General features: G+C 33.5%; 3 protein-coding genes across 10 annotated transcripts in view; 2 read left to right on the top strand and 1 right to left on the bottom strand.

The window, feature by feature from the left end:
* LOC122631183 (protein rolling stone-like) overlaps positions 1–11969 on the bottom strand; it is a 19062-nt gene extending 7093 nt beyond the window's left edge. Inside the window, exon 1 of the mRNA XM_043816541.1 lies at positions 11958–11969. The gene's annotated coding sequence lies outside the window, so the exon portion shown is untranslated. The remainder of the gene's footprint in view (positions 1–11957) is intronic.
* LOC122631176 (voltage-dependent calcium channel subunit alpha-2/delta-3) lies at positions 1623–10818 on the top strand. 5 transcript variants are annotated; one of them, XM_043816524.1, is made up of 13 exons: positions 1626–1984; positions 2399–2480; positions 3079–3350; positions 3794–4182; positions 4291–4610; positions 5574–5834; positions 6625–6753; positions 7353–7714; positions 7885–8089; positions 8221–8812; positions 8895–9250; positions 9498–9794; positions 9920–10818. In XM_043816524.1, exons 1-13 carry the CDS (start codon positions 1899–1901, stop codon positions 10208–10210), a joined length of 3642 nt encoding a protein of 1213 aa, XP_043672459.1. In that variant the 5' UTR covers positions 1626–1898; the 3' UTR covers positions 10211–10818. The 5 variants fall into 5 exon arrangements, with proteins under 5 accessions (XP_043672464.1, XP_043672460.1, XP_043672459.1 ...); XM_043816527.1 differs by lacking the exon at positions 1626–1984 and adding an exon at positions 2571–2973; XM_043816529.1 differs by lacking the exon at positions 9920–10818 and having other exon boundaries at positions 1623–1984; positions 8895–9008; positions 9498–9764.
* LOC122631174 (voltage-dependent calcium channel subunit alpha-2/delta-3) lies at positions 11372–22613 on the top strand. Of its 4 annotated transcripts, XM_043816520.1 has the most exons (19): positions 11372–11791; positions 12222–12408; positions 12525–13064; positions 13232–13639; positions 13701–14015; positions 14550–14606; positions 16169–16249; positions 16338–16412; positions 16496–16600; positions 16686–16757; positions 17110–17257; positions 17663–17729; positions 17903–18072; positions 18206–18329; positions 18775–18807; positions 19803–20077; positions 20188–20531; positions 20657–20899; positions 20976–22613. In XM_043816520.1, the coding sequence occupies exons 1-19, from the start codon at positions 11700–11702 to the stop codon at positions 21366–21368; spliced, it is 3729 nt and encodes a 1242-aa protein (XP_043672455.1). In that variant the 5' UTR covers positions 11372–11699; the 3' UTR covers positions 21369–22613. The 4 variants fall into 4 exon arrangements, with proteins under 4 accessions (XP_043672455.1, XP_043672456.1, XP_043672457.1 ...); XM_043816521.1 differs by lacking the exon at positions 18775–18807 and having other exon boundaries at positions 11373–11791; XM_043816522.1 differs by lacking the exon at positions 14550–14606 and having other exon boundaries at positions 11374–11791.

Raw genomic sequence — 22613 nt, 5'->3', positions numbered from 1 at the left:
GTGCCAATGGTTTTATTTCTACACTTGAATGAACAATTGCATACTATCACGCTTCATCCCTCTTGTGTTAAGATAAAATAGATTATGAAGTAAAAAAGAAAAAAGAAAAAGATTGTAAAAATATACGTTTAATCCTTCCATTACTAAATACGACTATAGTCATTTATTATCGCAACCTCGCGCTTATCGCAACCACTTACTGATTTTACTCACTCATCAAAATTTCGCATTGATTCCATACAACTTTAGTTATATTAACTCAATAAACGAATTAAATAAGAAGTCAATTATTTTTATATGAAAAATTATTAATTGTTAAATATTGTCTAAATTATTAAGTGACTTGTAATAAAGTACACAGTTGTTTCACACTAACGTCTAGTCTCTTTAAATCGTCACTTGACCTTCACTTATCAACAGATTTTAATAAATGGTTTTTTCTACTGCTCATCTGAAAGCTATATTTTATATGAAAGATTAGGTATTATTAGAAGATTAGAGGATGCATTATCTATGTGTATGTATGTGTGTGTTTGTGCATGTATATGTGTTGATAGAAAAGAATAAAACGAATAAAAAGAAAACGAATGGGGAGAAAAAAATTTTATGGCTTCGTTCGAAAGTTTTACGGTCTCAAGGTTTGCAAGGAAGGTTCTTGGAAAACGAAGGATCCAAAGTCGGCCAACATACAAAAGGTATAATTAATAAGCACTTTTGCTCAATACTTTTTGGGGAACACGAAAAAATTATTGTTATTTTGTTTCGTAGAAATTATTCAACTGAGAGGATACCTTCCTGAAAAGAAATCCTTCTTCGAAAAGTGAGAATTATTCTTTTGGCATTTTAATTTTGAATTTTTATGTATTTAAATACATGGAAAATATAAAATTAAAAAAGATTTTTTACACCCCCTAGAGACCTTACGACTACCACGATCGTATCTGATATACTCGAAGGTATTCTCTGGCTAACTACGTCTACATAACTGGCTTAAATCGTTAGTGAATACACTTATATACATATACGTAAGTGTATATATATGTGTATAGATAAAAACTATTCAATTATATTAATTTTACTTATAAAAAATAAAATATTATAGGAATAGTGCTTCATTCAGCATTTTTAAAAAGAAACCAAAGTCCCATCAATTTTTACATAAATTATTAATTTGATTATATTCCGTCTAATAAATATATACAATGAAACGTTATCACTATGCTTATTGACTTATCCGAACACTTAAGTTCCTATAATAGAAATTTACTTGTGCGTATCTTTCATAGAAAGGGTTGCACTTATCGACATCTGCCGATTATCGTCAATGCATGCACACATCCATGTGCAACGTGTATGCATGTGAAGGCATATGCAAGAACATCAAACGTATCAAAAGATCTACTTGAAAGTAGATCATGGAGTTCCTTTCTATTAGCCGAAATTTTCTAAATATATGTATGTCGAGACAAATGAGAGATAGAAAGAGAGAGAAAGAGAGAGAGAGAGAGAGAGAGAGAGAGAGAGAAAAGGGAGAGAGAGAGAGAGAGAGAAAAGGCGCGTAAAGAAAGTTCCGAAATGGATACCACGAGATCCTAGGTGGCGCTGTACGTAAACCAAAAATAATACCGGAACACCGGTGTAGTAGTTGGAAGAAGAGGAGGGTTTCGTTATTGAAGTAAATCTTAGAACGTTAAGAAAAAGAGATAGATCGAGTGAAAGGGAGAGGGAGAGAGAGAAAGAGAATAAAAGACAAGAGTGAAAGACAAGAGAAGGATAATATTTCTTTCGTAGATGTCTCTGTGTGTACGTGTATTTTTTTTCTTTTCCAAAGATAAAAACAAAAAGTTACACTTTTTTCCATTTCGAGTTTTGCCCTAAGTTCCACCGCATTTGCGGTCATGGCGATGGGAATGATAGATCGCCGGTTTGTCGTCTGCGTCTTCTTCGTCATCGGTAGTGGTTGTCTTGCCAACGATGTTAACATGTGAGTTCATTTACATTTGTAAAATGATGCTTCTTCTACCTCTTCGAATACGCATATGATTTAAATATACTGTATACAGAGTGGCTTCTTGAAACTCCGAATGTATTCACATATAATGAATTATGATTTTCCGAGATTTTTTAGGCTCTTAGTTAAGCTTGTAATATCACTAGCTAGACATCTTGTTATACAATCTGACAAAAAATAATGAATCTAAAGAATCTTGGTAAAGAGTAATTGATTTTTAAAATCGCCTAAGAACTTTTGGCCCACCCTGTATATATAGGTATCACGATGATCGGTAAAGTAGCTAGTATGTTAAAATATTTCTGCATATGTATCATTTGTATGCGTTTGATTGTTCTTATTGAGAAATATTGTTTCTTTTTTATTTTTCGTTTGTTTCATTTATAGAGTCAGTAAATGGGCACAGAATTTAGGTACAGAATTATGGGAATTGGCAAACGCCGTAGCACGTCCCGAAGAATTATTAACAGTGAGTATAATGCGTGCATGCATTTACGCATTCTCTACTTTAATGCTTTCCATCCTTGCTCTCGATATAACGCTCGTAAACGCTCGATAGACTATTTTCGTCGTGCGTTCGTGCACGATGACGATTTCTTTGATGAGGGGATGAGGACACACTCGAGATACAGGGTTGGATTCTAAGATATTTCATATCGACCTATGATAACCTATGATAAATCTTTCGTGTATTGCTCTTAAGATAATTGTTGTCATCGCTGTTTCATTAAATTCATACGAATAAAATAGGATAGGTCCTTTGTTTTATTTGTTAAAGTGACATCTATTATAAAATTTTGTAATTTTAACGATGAAATATATAACGTTTTATTGGAAGTACGAAGACTACTGACGTCATATTTGGAGAATTGCAGACGTAGCTTGTAAGCTTTGCCTGAGAGTATAGATGCCACTTGTGTGACGTTTTAACGAAGATATAATACTTTACTCAAAAATAATATGTAATTATGAAAATTTAATAGATATTAATCGCGAGTTATAATAATTACATTATGTAATCATAATAATTTAACGTTTAATTTCTTGCGTTCATTTGTTTTCATCAGATATACAAAAACATGAATACAATAGTACAAGATAAATCTGGTGACGAACTAGTCAATATAATAAGCGAAAACGTTGGACGAATGTTACGTAGAAAAATGGATGCTGTTACTTGTATTCGTATTGCGGCCGAATCGAATAGCGAAAATAATTCTTCCGAATCGGAAGAATACAATAGTAATTTCACTTATTTTTCGGGGAAATATAGTCAGGTAATCGGCGAATCACCGTCCGAGATTCCTGATAATATGTTGAAGAACAAAAATATATACAGGTAATAATTAATTGGTAATTGCTATAATAATTGGAAAAAAATTCATTTACTTACTAATTCCTATTTGTTATCATTGTTACGTTATTATAGAGGATTGTGCACCTAGTACATAGTAGTAATCGTGTGCATAGTGTCGTTTGTTATGTGGATCGGAATTTACCAATCGCGATTGGAATGGGATTGGGAATTTCGCGGTAATGCATTGTATTCTCGTTCATTGGTTAACGATCGATCCATAAATTGAATGTATATATACATATATATATATATATGTATATGTGTATATATATGATATATACGTAGATAGATAGAGAAGGTATTAACTGTATCATGATCGTCAATACCGATATATCGGATTAAGAAAGATCGTATATAGTAGTAATAAGAACAAAGATAATAAGATGCGAGACATTTTCGATGATACGACAAATAATTTTTTATAGACAAATGAAGTTAACACCAGACTCACATTTTTATAATATTCCTGTAAATACGAGCCATTCGTCGGTACATATACCGACCAACGTTTATGATCTAACACCAGCTGTAATGGAGGATATAAAGAGAACGGAAATTTTAGATGAAACGTTCCGACAGAATTATGAGTCAGATCCTGCTTTATCTTGGCAATACTTTGGTTCTGTTACGGGAATGTTAAGACATTATCCATCGATGCAATGGAGAACCGACAATCCAGACTCAGATGACGGTGGTGTAGATCTTTATGATTGCAGAGTACGTAGTTGGTTTATCGAAGCTGCAACTTGTACCAAAGATATGGTCATCTTGATAGATACAAGCGGTAGTATGACTGGTATGGGATTGACTATAGGTAAATTAAATTGTATATAAATAAAGTAACATATGAATTTCAAGGGAACATATACAACTCAAGATTATTTGAGATGCATTGATGATACGAATTTTATATTCTTTATAGCTAGAGCAACGGTGATGTCAATATTGGATACACTTTCGAATAACGATTTTGTTACGCTTTTAAGTTACAACAATCAGACCGAAGATATGGTACCATGTTTCAAAGACATGCTCATCCAAGCGACTCCGGAAAACGTCGATACGTTTAAGAATTCCATGAAGGATATAAAGACCGATGGTATCGCAAATCTCACCGAAGCATTTACCAGAGCATTCAGTTTGCTTAAAACGTATAGAGAGACACGTGGTTGCAGTGCCGATACACCTTGCAATCAATTGATCATGTTAGTTACGGATGGAGTGCCTGGAAATTTATCGGAGGTATCGATAGACGATATAATATATGTTATTTGAGAAAGTATTTAGAGTTTTTCACGATAGTATTGCGTAATATAATCGTATGCATTTATGGTTATAACGGACGATACATTAGATGGATCTGGGTCAGTTATTCAGTTGAAGAAAATTTTCTATCATAAAATCGACATAAAAGTAAGTGGTACTCCTGCGTGAATGTTCTTGATATGAAAAAAGGGGTGCATTCCGAACGGTATCTTCCACGAGTACCTCTTCAATTTTATGAGATCCCACTCGAAAGGCCAAGTATAATAGTCTCTCTTTCTCTCTCTTTCTTTCTCACTTTCTCTTCCTCTTTCTCTCTCTCTCTCTCTCTCACACACACACTCTCTCTCTCTCTCTGTTTTACTCTATCTTTCTTGTTTCCCTTCTTATCTTACAATTAGTACCACGCGTGTAGTACTATCACACTACCCTCTTCTTCTTATTACACTTTTATCTTTAATACCCTATATTATTAAACGAGCAATTCTTATACATTTTCTCCGGTGCGAGAAAGTGATTTAGCTAAGTCTCGGCTTTGGGAAAATTTATTAATCTCATTAAATTAACCGGATAAAATATAAGTGATTTTATGATTATACCATGGAGCGTAACGATATTCGCTGATTTTCCTATGACTATCTTACCGATAGTTATTATTATTGATTCGTTTTCGATGAATTTTTATGTATAATAAAATAATAATTAGATAAAATTCATAATTATAAGAATATACGAGTATATCGTTCCTAACTTAATAACAAAAGAAATAATATAGCAAAGATATAAATTTGTTTATCTTCACTACGTACAATTATATGTCATATGTGTCAAACAGAATAATATATTTATCTGTTACACGTGCCACTTAACATAGACACATCTGATGAAAGTTAAAAAAAACTGTTCTAATAATTTTCAAATATTCTCGATTATTTTTCATAGGTGTTTCAAACGTGGAACTGGCAAGATAATAATACACACATACCAGTACGTGTATTCACTTACCTCTTGGGTAAGGAGGTCACGAAAGTACGCGAAATTCAATGGATGGCCTGCCTTAATCGTGGTTACTACACCCACGTGCATACACAAGAAGAAGTACGCGAACAGGTGCTCAAGTATATACCCGTTGTCGCTCGACCTTTAGTTCTTCAAGAAGTGAAGCACCCGGTCGTGTGGACGCACACTTATGCTGACACTACGGTGAGAAAATGTTTAATACGCTTCACTATTTTTCTTTATTTCCTAATTGAATTTTTTTTTTTTTTTTTTAATTATTTACTCAATTAATCAATTAATTATCACGCAAAGAACGTGCATATGTATGTAGTATAAACGGCTCATTAAGCGATTAGAGAAATTGTGTCGATTTCTTTAGGATGTATTCCATGACATCACTAGAGATCTAGTTTATTGTGTTGTCTTTAAATGCTCATAATGTTAAACACAAGTTAAACAGAAGTTAGATCTATAATGTCACGCGTTATACACGGCTGCTGATCGTCGGTACCCGTTGAAGTGAAGAAAATAAAAAGCGCGAAGGCAGCATTTATGCTATCTGAACCACGTCGTCAGTTTCTTGTTACGAGATAGCGGAACAAACGGCCGCGAAACCTCATAGCTGTCTTTACCACGAGACGTTTCTTGTAGGTGATTCTTATTGTTTTATATATATATATATATATATATATATATATATATATATAAAAGAACCTCAGAATGATAATTCAGCGCCATATATAAGATAATATAATGCCATTAATGTGAGAAATGAATTCTCAACAAAAATATCGTTTCATTACGACAAAGTTGTTTAATTCGATGTGAAATTAATTAAAATAATCTTCGTTTTGAAATTTGCGAAGAAAAATATAATGTGCATTGCCCCAAGAGCGTTCTTCTTAAAAAAACCTCGACGAAAGGAAGATCGAGAAAGTACAGTAAAGCTTTGTAAAGCTGATGATTTCCGTTCTAAACATACAAATTCCATTAGAATCCGGCACTTGCCACGTGGCTATGGAAAGTGATGGAGCACGAGAAGCAAAAGTCCCGTCTCGAGAAGTACCTCAAGGGAAAACGTCTGGGCGTGCGAATAAACGAGGATGCCATCTACATAAAGAAGGTTCAAGCAAGCAACAACAAAAAAAACTATTCTCCCCTACCACCCTGCTTGCCCTGAAGCTTCGGATGTTTCCCTGTTTTTTCTTCTTTTTTTCCTTTTTTTCTTTTTATTTTCTCTCGCCTGTGCTCATCAAAACTCTCTCGAAAAGCGTTAGTTTCTGGAACTGAGAAGCAGAAGACAATGAGAACTTTCCTTATATTGGTCCAGGCACAAAAAAAAAGACAAGAAAAATATGCATCCAAACGTTTGAAAGATGCGTTCTTATCGTCTACTGACATTCAGATCCACCATTTTTACCTTCCCTCTATTATTTTTAGTAGCATTAGTAATGTAGATGTTAGTAAGTTATTTATTGTTTAATTAGATTAATTTTATTTATCCCAGCCCAGACCTCCTTTAATTAGCCTCACCACACTCATTTGCCTTTAGAGTAGCTCGTTTTTTTATTATTTTTTGGTGTCTTTTATTTAAAATCCTTTTGGATGGTGAATAAAAAATATAAAAAATAGAGAGAGAGAGAGAGAGAGAGAGAGAGAGAGACTAGTGTTTGATCAACATGTTAAATACGTCAAATTTAATTCTTTCGTCATTCTTTACAGTTACATAAAGATGAAGACGTCAGGAGGGATCCAGCTACTTTGAACACTACGTTCTGGCAAGAATATAGATTGCTCACGTCCGTCAGTACGCCGGTATTTGATCGCAAGGGAAATCGTAACAATAGAACCAGGATAGCAAATTTACTTGGTATAGCCGGCACCGACGTTCCCATCGATGACATTCGGAAACTAACTTTACCGTACAAGCTCGGCGTCAATGGTTATGCATTTATTGTATCGAACAACGGATATGTGATATTACATCCTGATTTAAGACCCGTTCACAAAGGAAGACTTAAATTAAATTATAACAGTGTCGATCTCACTGAAGTGGAAATTCTTGATGATGGTCGTGGACCAAGGTAAAGTGAAAGTCCTTTTTTTTTTTAAACGTGATGTTACATCAATTCATCGATAGGAACGAGAATTCAATTTTCAACTTTACTAACATAGATACCTACTATATTAAAAATAATTGAATAATAAAGGTAAAGAAGAATATGTTTGATGTTCATTGTTAAAACGAGCACAGGAATCCTGGACCGGAAATATTGGCACTCCGCTCAGCTTTGGTCGATCATAAGCGTGGCAATATGAAAGATGTTCCGGTTAAGCTTCACTACGATGATTATCGTCGCGTGACTTTGGAAAGACGTGACTATTTCTATGCACCGTTACCTGGTACACCTTTTGGTCTTGCGGTTGCTCTACCTAATTATGGTACTACTTGGATAAAAGTAAGTAGGTCGATTGAAATTGTATATATATATTTGTATAAAAATGTTTTTGATGATTTAAGAATTTTTTAATATTTCTTTTTGTTTTTTTTTTTTTTTTTTTTTTTTTTTTTTCCATAAAATCATAAAAGGTAGGAGATGAAATTCGTAGGAATCAAGAAAGAAGAGTAAATAATGCTGATTTCTTCGTTGGCAATTCTTGGCGTGTACATCCTGGCTGGGTCTATTGTCGCTTTCATTATTTAGAAGGGCACGAATTTGATACACCAGAAAATGAATTACGTCATTTTTTAAATCTATTAGATAAACCAGAATGGCGATGGTCCGACCAATACGAAGCTTATCCTATATCTGATAACGTGTCGCTCGATGAAGACCCAGAATGTGGGAGACAAACCTTATTCCATGATGATTATTATTGCAACAAGGAACTCATGGAATTATTGGTATTCGACGCTAGAGCAACAAACAATAGCTTTGCCGGTGATTACGTTGTCGATGATCCAGGAGTAAGAAATTTAGCAGCACAATATAAAATTTTCTTAAGATTTGTCGCAACTCAAAGCGGCCTTACAAGATGGCATCATTTGGTAACTAAGGAATTACCAGATGAAGACGATGGTATTGAGTTTGGTGATCTCCATAGAAGAGCTGTTAATGAACCGTGGTATAAGGGTGCCATTTTTCAAAATAATTTGGATCCTGATAGTATATCCATATCAGGTATTTCTAAGTCCTAAATAATAGAGTCATTATACACATAAAACAGAAGTAACTTTCATGTTTTTATTATCATAATTAATAGTTCCTTGGGAAGCGGATGAAGATGCTATAGTTACAGCTTCTATGGGTATATTTCCTACATACGGTGAAAAAAAAGCACCAGCAGCCGTGATTGGTTTTCAAATGCCAATGGCAGGTTTGTATGAAAAATTTGTCGAATTAACGTCGGATAATACGGAGTCGGAAATGAGGTGCAACCAAACGTGGATCGATTGTTACTTGCTGGATCAGAATGGATACATAATTATCTCGGAAGCTTACAATGACACCGGTCAGTTTATGGGTACTCAAGAAGGAGCCGTAATGGATTCTATGATTCAGCAAGGTATCTTCAATGCTGTCGAGATTTATGACTACCAAGCTTGGTGCGAAGAATTGGTGTGTAAAATAATATTCATTTTTAAATAAGATAATTAACGTACGTTCGTCTTATTTTGTTGAATGTAATTATTTAATCAGATTGGTAAAATATTGATTTAGTACGTAAAGAAAATACTCGAACGGCACCGATATCTTAGAAAGTATTTGTGAATTCTTCGAAGATGTGCAAATGTATGAAAGAATCAATACGTGGCATCGAACTTTCTTGAAAATATTGTTTGAAAAAGAAAATAATATTTTTCAGTGCACCGAAGGAGCAGCAAACATTCCAACGGATCCGTTAACTTATCTGTGGAAACTATTGCTCTGGTTTCTGTCGAGAGTGACGTGTTTTACGACCCAGTTCGTAAACTTGCCTCTTACCTACGGTAAAGTTCACCCAGACGAAGATGCACCGGATCCTCCACCTCCGGCACGCCCTTATCTCTATCACTATCCATGCGATCAAAAGAGAACATTATACATGATGAATGAAACTGTAGCTGCTAAAGTAGTTAGAAATAATCCTGAACATTGTTCAAAACCATATTACGCTCAACGAGTTAGTATATTATTTTCAATTATTCTAATATAATATACATCGGTTTTACATCTATCAAATGATCTTTTTATTAATAGAACAAACTTAGAATGAATTAGTATATAAAAAGATATTTATAATTACAGGTTCCTCATACAAATTTATTATTTCTCGTTATCGATAGTATGTATCCAACGTGTTACGAAAGACTCGAAATAACACCCGTTACTATTTCACCATTCGAATATACTAATGGTACAGAAGATAGACCTTGTCATAAAATTCCACTGAATGATCTGAAGAGAAGACGACTCGAGGGTTGCTTTACGGAGCATCCATTAGAGCACGAAATCGAAGCTTGTGGTAGAGGATCGAAAGAAAATATTTCTTTATCTCTTGTATTCCTTATTATATTTAAGATGATATATGTAAGTTAAAATACCTAATTGTTCAACAAAAAACATTATCCAATCATGCTGCGTTCATTCTTTCTTATTCATCAATTATTATCCGCTTGTACAATTTTTATTCACGATTTTTCCGTTTTAACAAATCTCGATCAAATAAAGATACTTGAAAATGTAATAGAGACTGATCTCATTATATTCCTGTATCTTGCATTCCATTGCTTTCCTTAACTTGTTTAATTGTCCTTAATTGATTATTTTTAGAAAAATAAAAACAAATACGAGAAGAAAGTTTGAATTAAAAAAGAGCAACAAGAAAAAAAAGAAGATATCATTAATCGAAGAACAATCGAAGAACAATCGAAGAAGATAAATAATATCAATTATCCTCATTGTCTGTCTGCCAAATCTCCTTTTTTTCTCCTTCTCGAGCTCAAGGACATTTGAGAGTTAAAATGTCTAGATCGATCGAGGCAAGAGAAAGGGAGGGGTTCAATTGGCGATCACTTTTCTGCGTGAGATGGCTTTCGACTGGCGACGATTTGTCGGATAAAACTCATTGCAGAAATATTTCTCCAGAAAAATGTCCTATTTGGCAATCGTTATGATATCAACCATCCAATTCTTATGACTCTTAAGTAAGAGATCGCTTAAATATAAGTCCTATTTAATAAATCCCATTTGGATTCTTCTGTTCGTCAACAATATATATATATATATATATATATATATATATATATATATATACATACACATGTGTATATATATATACACATATATATACATATATATATATTTATATATAAACAAGAAATATTAATTCTTACATTAAAAATATTGTTTGTCTAGAAAAACTAAAGGGAACGATAGTCTACCTTGTATCCTGTAGAATAAAAATAAGAAGGAGAAGAAGAAGAAATAGAAGACAAATCCAATTTCTTTAAAGATACATTGAAAATCCAAGGAATTCGAAGTTGTGGAAGTTTATCGTCGCCCTAAAAAGAAGACATTGCTATCAATTAGGATGTTACGTTATGTATAAAAAAGATAGACAGAGTGGCGCGGCGTCGCGTCGTCAGGCATTTCGACGGCGTATGACGGTCGTTCGTAGGACGATGAGCTTACGCGCAAGCTCGAGGTCAAAAGCATTTGCCGATCGATAAATGTAGAAACCACCACCGTGGAACGTGGTCGGTTGTATTATGCGCACTACCAGCGCCGTTGGCAGCGCAACGACGACGACGACGGTGACGGTGACGGTGACGACGGTGACGACGGTGACAACGACAACGATAACGGCGACAAACAAGAACGTGTACGACGACGAAAACGGTGGTGGCAACGACAACGACAACAACGACGACGACGACGAAGACGGTGAAGACGACTACGACGACGAAGACGAGGACTACGAGGGCATCCTTAATGTCAGACGCGAGTCTGCTCTCGGGCTCAGTTTTGTTTACCGTGTCCTCGCGTAAACAGCAGAGAGCCGAAGCGAGAGAGGTCTCGAGAAGTGATGAAGTCCCCTTTCCTACTGGCCACCGTCGCCACCCTGTTCCTGATCCTGATCGAGGCACCCGATCCTGGTGACGGTATTTCTCACAACACGTAGGTATTTCAATCGGGATTATTTTCTTCATTTTCTTTCTTTTTTATTTATTTTATTTTATTTTATTTTATTTTATTTTTCTGTTGATTCAATTCAATCTACTTCATCCATCACCGCGACGACATTCTTTTACGTTTATCAACGAGATTGCTTTCAAGGTCGAACCTTCCTTTAATACATTTATTTACACTTTTTTTTTTCTATAAATGAACATTTTGTGTTTATATATTTTTTTGCTTTTTTTTCTATCTTCGTGGATGATAATACGTATCAGTGTTGCAATATGTAATTGCGATAAAAGGAAACACGTATAATCGTATTAAGAACTTAACACTCTTAGAGATACTGTAACGTGACTATGACGTTAAAGTTGTTTTATTAATCAATCGATTCAAATTCTCTTCCTATTTTTTTTTTCCTTTCTTTTAGAGTGGAAACATGGGCGGAAAAACTGGGTTTCGAGTTGTCGCAATTGGGAAAATACGTGACGAATGTGGAAAAGTTTCATGAGAGTTACAAACACGCGGAGGTTAAACCTCGCGACGGAGGCGCTCTGGTACACGAAATTGCCAAGGATATCAAAGCGATGATGGAATCTAAAATTTCGGCGATAAGGGTATAGTTCGTTCTTTTTTTTTTTATTATTATTATTATCTATCATTGTTATTAAAATTTCTCGAGAAAAATTTGTCTTTTCAATCCAATTCGATGGGGGTTTTATTTGTTCATCAGAGAATTATGGACGTTGCCGAAACGTCTGCTTTATCAGCACCAGACGCCGATCCTCCAGAGTCCTTCGACTTTATTAACGCGAAAAATACTACAATCGAGCTCGAGTATAGTGACCATTTCGGTGGACAAGTAAATTTGAATATGTCCGCGGTTCACGTGCCAACAAATGTATACGAACGTGCGTCGGAAGTACTCAGGGCGATTAAGTGGTCCGAGGAATTGGACAAGACATTCATTAATAATTACGAACAAGATCCATCCTTATCCTGGCAATATTTCGGCAGTGCTACGGGTTTTATGAGACAATATCCTGCAATGAGTTGGTATATGGAACCGGTCGATCTCTTCGATTGCAGAACAAGAAGTTGGTATATCGAAGCAGCTACTAGTCCCAAGGACATTCTTATACTTATGGATATATCCGGTAGCATGACCGGAATGCGTCGAGAAATCGCTCGACACGTCGTTAATAATATTTTGGACACACTTGGAAATAATGATTTTGTCAATATCATTACATTCTCGAATATTACGAAAGAGGTAAAGTCTTATTGGAGAATATTTTTGTAATTTCGATTATTTACTTTTTGATATTATTAAAAATCGTATGAATTTTTTTTTTATTTATATCTTATCATTTCCCAACGAAGTGATTTATACTTTCATACGACTTCAATACTGTATTACGTAAGACTCTTCCATTTTAGGTGGTTCCTTGTTTCAACGATACCTTGGTTCAAGCGAATTTAGCAAACGTTAGAGAACTGAAGAGAGCTATTTCAAACCTCGAGACAGTGAACATTGCAAATTTTTCTTTAGCCTTGACCACAGCTTTCGAACTACTTGCATCTTATCGTTTGGAAAAAGAAGGGGCAAGATGTAATCAGGCAATTATGCTGATAACGGACGGTGTACCATTTAATTATAAGGAGATTTTCGAAGAATATAATTGGAAGGATAATCCTGATGAACCTTTGAAAGCTGATATGCCGGTTAGAATGTTCACTTACCTGATTGGTCGAGAAGTAGCGGATGTTCGTGAGGTACAATGGATGGCTTGCGCGAATAGAGGATATTACGTTCATCTTTGTACTTTGGCTGAAGTTCGAGAGGAGGTAAAATATTCTTTATCAATTAAACATTCAAATAATACTTATTGAATACTTTTTTTTGTAGGTCTTGAAATATATTCCCGTGATGGCTAGACCATTGGTTTTGGGTCGTACGGATCATCCAACTATATGGACACCAGTCTACGCTGACATTACGGATCCAAAAATGACGGACTGGGTGTGGGAACAACGTGAAAGCGAAGAACAAAAGGAACGATTTCTACAATACCATAGAAATAGGAAACTCTTCAACATGGAGGAACAGGACCGTAGATTCGTGAAGAAACAAAAAAAATCGCACGAACAAAGTGAAGATTATCAGGAATACAGATTGATGACTTCGGTTAGCATGCCCGTCTTCGACAGACGTGAAAACGCGGTAAGTTTCGAATTTATTAAATAACATTTAATTCTTAATGATTAAATAATATTCTTACGAAAGAAGAAAACATATAAAAGAAGTGTTACATATTAGATAAAATGAAAAATATCGCAAAGAAATCCAGAACGATTTAGAGAATCTATAGTTGCGAAGAGAAATGTGATTTTTTTTTTCTTGACGAAGTTAGGTAAAGCACACAGGCAAAGTACATACTCGATGTTAATTCTTCGGCCAACTTATATAAATAAGCGTACGTATTGGAAAAATTCCCGTCCTTTTCATTCGCTTAACTCATTTTGATTCACGGCACGAACTCGTTCATTCTCATTCACCGTACGAAATTTTCTTTTTTTCTAACGAGAGATCACATTATTATATTATGAAAATCCTGAAATCCATTTAAAAACGAATATTATTATCACAATCTTCGTGTCCTTGCATTCGTCCTACATGGAAATTTTTCGATCGATTCGTTTCATTATCCAGAAACGCAGTCTCTTTCGTCGGTTTTAAGTTCCTCTTTGTCCACAGAACATCACAAGGCAGGTGCTGGTGAACGAAGCTTACTGGGTGACAGAGACAAGAGAGGTTGGCAGCCAAAAAACACAAGCAACGTTGTTTCAATGCATAGAACCCTATACCTACACCTTTTATATTCGTACACACAGCGACCGTATGCAGATCCAAATTTTGCACGTTTACGAGAAATAAATTATAATCGAGAATTAAACTTTTATCTAACGCGATATAAATTTGGCTGGTCTATAATATTTCCAGTAAAAGAAAGAAAGATAAAAAAAAAAGAGAGAAAAAAAAAACAAGAAAGAACAAAAAAGACAGAAGATTATTTTTTATCTATACGATATGGATAAACGGTCGTCGTGTGACATTTCTTTCGTTCCTTTTAGGTCCACCTTCGTCTCTCTGGTATCTTACTTTGGTCTAACATTAGTACTGCAATTGGTTTAATCATTAGGTAGGTTTAGGTACTTTAGTCTACCCTGTGTCCTGTCGAGACGAGTAGAAAAATGGGAAATTCCCGCCCGCCTGTTGGATTGCGAACGGCGAACTTCCTCGTAAAAGTTAATCATTTTTATTATTATTATTATTACCATTATTATTATCATTATTATTATTATTATTGTTATTATTATTATTGTTGTCGTTATTATTAATATTATTATTATCGTTGACTCGTAGACGAAGTCATTTTCTGCAGTCGTCGTGTTTGAGAAAAAAGAACTTTTGAAAACAAAACAAATTAAAAACTAATCGACAAACTCACATAATTATACACACGATACGACTTGGCAGTTTATTGAGTGCTAGAATTTCGTTAGAGGAATTACATCAGTAGATTACATTTAAACGCCATTGCAGTTGGTCGATTTTATACGAACTACGAATTATTATATCCTTTGCGAAAAAATTTCATTGTTAACGAACGATTGAACATTGAAAATTAATTTCATAAAATGTATGAAAAAAGCTACGTTCGTGTTCGTACTTGGTTCAACAAAGATTCGTATTCTTCGTAAAAATCGACGATCGAAAGATCAACGGCGTGCTAATTATTGGAATTAATACCTAGGATTTAGCCTGCGTCAGACGTTATTATTGTTATTATTGTATATTGTTATTATTAATATGATTATGATTGCAATTACTCTATTATTATTATTATTATTATTATTATTATTATTATTATTATTATTGTCATTATTATGTTTACTATTTTTATTATTTTTCTTCTTCTTCTTCTTATTATTATTACTATTATTATTATTATCATCATTATTACTATGGTGATTATTATTATTATTATTATTATTATTATTATTATTATTATTATTATTATTATTATTATTATTATTGATAACGTAGTGAGCTAGTTTTATATACATACATATGTCCAGACGTGTCAGATAACACACATTTATCGTTATTCGTTTATTTAGTATATCATTTTTTGGATACTTGTAACGTGTGTCTTTAGAACGAGTTCATTGTGATAGCCTTGTTGGAGAAGGTAGATACGCTTCTGGTTATGCGACTTGGGATGATATGATCATTTGTAATTTATTTCGATAACGTCCCTGTCACGCGACCTGCGAAGGATCTTTTAAAATTGTCGATAATTGTATGCGCAGACACGAATCGCCGATCTTCTCGGTGTTGCTGGGACGGACGTACCCATCGAAGAAATACAAAAGTTGATGATGCCACACATGGTAAGAAGTTATTGATCATTTAAAATCTCTTTAGAATCTATATCATAAACGATTCACATGGTTTGTTTTATTTTATTTGTCTTTATAGCTGGGTGTTAATGGATATGCGTTCATCGTTACCAATAACGGCTACATCCTAATTCATCCTGATCTTCGACCTGTGGTAACTATGATCTGTGTTAAATTGAAAGATACTAATCATAAATATATTATGTAAGTCCGTCTCATAAAATTATTATTTAATAGTTCCAAGGTATATTAAAACCGGCATACAACAGCGTCGATATGACTGAGGTCGAATTAATGGATCAAGACAAAGGACCGAGAGAATTCGATGAAGGAATAATTATGGTATAGAATTATCACAAATTGATGAATCATCAATAAGCTGAGATCCGAGCTGAGATGGTTAATATCAATAATCGTTTCTTCGCAGCTCCGTAATGATGTGGTCAATCAAGCTAACGGTAGCGTGACATTACATACGAAATATCATTACGATGACATGGTGAGTATATATATGGTGTGTATATATATATATATATATATATATATATATTCGATGAAAAATTTGTTATCTATTAGGTCTATCAAAATGTTCTATTCAATTACGGTACAAATTGAGTCATTTTATAGGAGGGAAAGTCAAAAGCTTTTATCAGAATAAAGAAGAAGTCGTTAATATTCATAAAAACTACATTATTAATTAAATATTAATAAAAAGTATAAAAATTTATTATCTTTTTTTTTTTTTTTTTTTTTACTTGGAAAGAGACAGAATTGATTGACCTAATAAATTTCAATAGAAGTAACGTTACAATATATTCGAGCTCTATTTGTGGATTATTTATTAAAAATAGAAACGTGTTGGTCGAGTGAAAAGAAAATACGATTATACCGGAATTTCAAAAACCCCATTCACGGTGGTCGTGAGTCTTCCGCAGCACGATTATGCCGGAAGCTATCGTGTACACGGCGCCGAGGAGATACACAGATCTCATGTGAGGGGTGAGTATGCCGTTTGTTATTTACATATTTACATATAGCAACGTTTTTCAAAATTCACAAAGTGCATCATAAAAACTAATAATTAGATAGATAAATATTTCGTTTCAGAAAAAAATTCAGGACAAAACTTTCAACGAAATATCTCATTTGTTCTCACATAAAATTTAAATCAAATCAAGTTTTTATTTTTACTATTATAACAACATCTACTTATTCATTACTATCAGTAAAATAAAAACTTGTAAAATAGAAAATTTTAAAGATATAACAGATCCATGAACTGATCTTTTTTTTCACTACTTTGCATTCATACATTAATTATTTTATTATGTATAATATCCTTAGTACATCCTTTTATTTTTTTAATATTAAATTAAAAAAGAAATTAACGTTTACTCGTCATAGGAAAAAACGTGACAGATTACTTCCCGGGTAACAACTGGCGGGTGCATCCTGATTGGATGTATTGCAAGTAAGTCTATACTTTTTTTTTTAATAATACTATTGCACTATAAGTAAATTTTTTTCTATTCACTTATAACTATATCTATACTAATAAATAATAACTTTAAATCTAATGTATTATAATTGACATTAAACGAATAATAAAAATTCAAAGATAAAAATGATTTTTTATTATCGCAGATATCATTATGAGGGTGAACACAAGTTCAATAACTCAGAAATGGAACTCTTACATTTTCTGAAACGTACCCGTTTGCCAGGTTGGAAGTGGATCGACATGAAACAACGATCCCAACCGCCAGAGTATTCTGCCGCGAGTTCCGGTCATGGCTCGCATCGCAAATCTTACCGTTAGTATCTAAATTATTATTTATAACACACTATAAATTATTAATGATAATTGAAATCTAACGAAATTATTTATAATATTGAATAAAAATGGAAATAATTTGTTTTGTAATAGAAAACTTTTTATGTTAACAGCTAATCCTTACAAGGCCGACAAAAATTCTTATTACTGTGATAGATACCTTCTTTCGAGTCTGGTATTCGATGCTAAGGTAACCGAGTGGTTTGCGAATCCCAGTACCACCCGCGAAGAAAAAGGGTGAGCTAATTTTTCATTAATTTTTAATAGAAAAAAAACCTTGAAAATAAAAAAAAAATAAAAAAATAAAAGAGATTGCGAATTTTCGCAATACCAACGCGAATTCGATCGGATGTGATGAAATATATTTAATTCCTTAACGCGGATCACGAGAAATGTCATACAAACGCAAACACACCGTCATGTATTAAGTCAAGAGAGAGGGAGAGAGAGAGAAAGAGAGAGAGAGTGAAAACGAGAGAACGAGAGAGTGAGAGTGAGAAAGAAAAAGGAAAAAAGAGAGAGAGAGAGAGAGAGAGAGAGAGACAATACTGTGTCGTTCTTCTCTGTTCTTAAGTTATTTGCACAGTTTTTCTCTTGTTTTATTCATTTCTTTATAATCAGGATAGTAAAAAATGCACCTATTCTTTTTTGACTAATATTTAACCACTTTGACGCAATGCAGACCTTTAGCTAGGCTGATGAATCTGCTAACCAGGTAACGTTCATCAAATCGCACCTTTCGCCTTTAGAAAATAAAACTGCCTCGATTATTACGATCTTTATTATTCTATTGCACTATAACTTTCTTTCACTCCAAATTGTTTTTTCGATCTGTTTTTATACTATAGTTGTATTTATTTAGTTATTTTGTTACTACTTCTTTTGAATCGTTTTTATTTTTTAATTGTATTTGTTTTATTTTATTTATTTATTTTTATCTTTTCAATCTTTCTTCCGCTATATGACTCGTCACAAATTCGTTGGATATTCATTTACCTTCTTTTTCTCTGGTGTCTCACACATTTTTCTTGTTGGTTCATCGAAATTTTTTTTATTAGCAAACAAATTGCTTATACGCTTCTTCGTAGGGCCAGCATCGTCTTTCAGGAATGGATTCGTGAAGAGGAAGCGAAGCTCTACTGTGATAACAAATGAATTTTCTCAATACGAAATGTATCGCTGTAGAAATAAAATATATTAACCCGTACGAGATTATATAAATTTGCACATTTTTATTATACACAAACATAGATATATATATATATATATATAAGAGAAATTTGAAAAATTCGCAGCTTTTTTTACCGTATAGATTTCGTTCTTAAAATAAAATACGTCTTAAAGCAAAAACTAACTGCGAATTTTTCAAATAGCCCTAATATACGTATATATATAGTATGTAACTAACTGTATTATAAATCTAAAAATAAATAAATTAAAAATTCACGAATTCCATTCAAAAGAGATTTGTGCAAATTTATATAAATATTTGTTTGATAACTTGGCACATTTTTAATCAAATTTACGTACAATTTACGTATATATGTATATGCATAAGCGAACGAATCAACAAATTCCAAGATAATTAATTACTAATCACGATACCTAGCTCGATATATCCGTATTTTGTATTACTTATAAATCATAGTAAAACAAAAAAGAAAAGAAAAGAGAAGTTTTGATTAAATTTTAACACGTAACTTTTCATAGGAAGGAATTTCAACAACGTTTTGGAGTGACGCTTGCTTTCATGGCCACACACAGTGGCTTAACAAGATGGCAAGATTTTTTATTGGACGAAGAAGATCCTATACCTGATGACCACTTTAGCAACATGTACCCTAAAGCAATAGATGAGGTTTGGTACAAACGTGCAGTAGAACAACATTATGTTCAACCAGAAAGCTTTGTCTTTTCGGTCCCAATCGATGACGAAGGAGCAGATAATACTACTTTAGTCACTGCCAGTCGTGCCATATTTATCGGTAAATTTAATTGCCAATTGATTATTTATCTTAATAAAAAATGTCATAAATTATATATATGTATATATACATATATATATGTATGTACATATTTGTATTATTATCTGCAGGTAATGGAAAAACTAAAGCACCAGTAGCCGTCGTAGGATTTCAATTTCAACATACTGCTCTACAAGGTCTATTTCAAAACATAACGTTTAATTGCGAAGGGCTTGGTAATTGTTATAAACATTGCGGAAACGATTCATGGGCATGTTATTTGATCGATAACAACGGATACATAATCGCGGCAGAAGACGAGATCGATGCTGGAAGATTCTTTGGTGAAGTCAGAGGTCCTGTAATGGCTGGTCTTGTAAAGGAAGGCATTTTTGAAAAGATCAGGATGTATGATTATCAAGCAGTCTGTTTCAAAAGTAAACAGACGAAAAACGACGCTAGTATATTACTGACGGTTGGTTAAATATCTTAAAAATATTTTAAAGAAAAGGGTCCTATTGTATGACAATATCTCTTAAAATCTAGCTTAAAATCCCTTGTAAAAGTATATACTTAAAAGGACTTTATTTTAATTTATAGCCCTGGACAAGCTTCAAAAAAGTTATTACCTGGATTATTGGCCATATAACTTGGGCCTGGGTAAAAGCAGGTATTTGGAGTTCGGATTACGCATACGCTTATACTTACCCAAATGAAAACGATGGTATGCACGAGGATTATCATGAAAATGACGTTAAAGCTCCAGTCGATGCCAAAGATGAAAAATTATTTGATATGAAAGTTTTAATTAATAGAACACGGCCAGAGGCTTGCGATAAAGAGGTTGATATAAACGATATTTTTAAATAATTACATCAATAAAGAAGTAATTTAAATCAAAATAAAATAAAATTTTCAGGTATATTTATATTTGCGCAATTCATCCGTAACCGATTACAACATCGAGGTTGATACAGACGATGAATGCGCAAGACCTTACGTTGTGCAACCAGTCAATTTCAGCAACATGTTATTAATTGTAGTTAATATAGGCACTTGCTACGACACCACAGTTCCATCTTTAACCGTGGTACCTGAAGAAGTGATATATGAGAATAATTCTCTGGTTTGTCAAAAGGCTTGGACATTTTTAAAGAGGAAAAGGCCAGAATCCTGTATAAGAACTCATCCAAGAGAAAGTGAAATTAAGGATCTTTGTGGATTAGCTAGCGATCAAGGGCCAAGCAATTTCCTTATCTTTTTGTTGCTAACGTGTATTTTAATCAGACAGATTGTCTTTCGGTGCAATTAAGTCTTGCTTTTTTTATAACCAACAATATATTTCTTTGCGAGATGATATCTATCATGATATCGATATACCCTTAATAAGCAAAGGAATGTGAAGCGTGATTAATCTAATGTCAAAATTTTAGGATCTAGTCAAAATGCATTGGCATATAACTAGATGGAACGCTTATGCTAGAGGCGACCCTCAGTTTCTACCTCTTTTCACCCTGCTGATTCGCAGCACGGCTTGAAATACTGGCTGATACATGTATATCGAATAGTTATGTCGCGAATATTAATCGTTCAATCGTTCTCTCGCGCGAGATTATACGTTAAAAGCTGAGAAAGTCCAAAAAGCAAAATCTTACTGCCCGAAACGCAATACGATCTGTGCTCTATGCGCTGCTGCTCTTCACTTTTTCTCTTTATCCGTCTTTTCATGTTTCTACATCTACATAATTTCTTTAATATTGTTAATACTATTTCGACAGTTATTATCGTCATATATTTAAATATAATGTCAAACATCGTTTTTCTTTTTATGTTTGACAAATTTTCCATACAAATCGATGTTTATAAGTTAGAATAGATAGACAATTTTTAGGTGAGATTTATGTACAAAGGTCAAATATTAATACAAAACATGGATTAATGTGCATTAGTGAATGATTGATCATTGTTAAAACAATTAAGGATTTAGTACGTTGTATATTGATACTGTGTGCAACTATTTTGTAAATAAATATTAAATGAACATCGCCATAAGAAATGGCATGCAGGAAAGAAGCATTTACAACACACATAACATTTAAATGCCACTTAAACGAGCAGAGTAATTCTTGAGAATAACGTTGTAGGTGTAAAACTACTTCATTCTCATGTAGGTTAATCATTTAATGAAGGGATCTTGCGTTAATGTGTCGGAACTCTACTCGCTGTAAGAATCATTATGCAATTACTAAAACAATTCTTCATAGTGATTACAATAGATAGAAGTTTATAGTGATATTCTAGAGCAGGGGCGCATATACGAGCGCACATTCATAAATAAACTACGATCATTCACATTTGCGCTTTGTATGTACATTAATCGATGTAAGATATATATCGCGCGCGCGCGGGCGTTTAACATTTATAGAGACTATGGATATTAATTTTGTATATTATTGTATTATATGACAGTTAAAAAACAATGTGTGCCTATGGACACGTCGTTATTAAAATCTTGTTGTATCTTTTTCAAATAAATTACAAAATTTTATTGGATGAA

This window comes from Vespula pensylvanica, chromosome 8 (genome assembly GCF_014466175.1).
Source record: "Vespula pensylvanica isolate Volc-1 chromosome 8, ASM1446617v1, whole genome shotgun sequence".
Lineage (NCBI taxonomy): Eukaryota > Metazoa > Arthropoda > Insecta > Hymenoptera > Vespidae > Vespula > Vespula pensylvanica.
The sequence above is the reverse complement of the archived record's forward strand: the minus strand, read 5'-3'. Positions and strand labels throughout refer to the sequence as shown.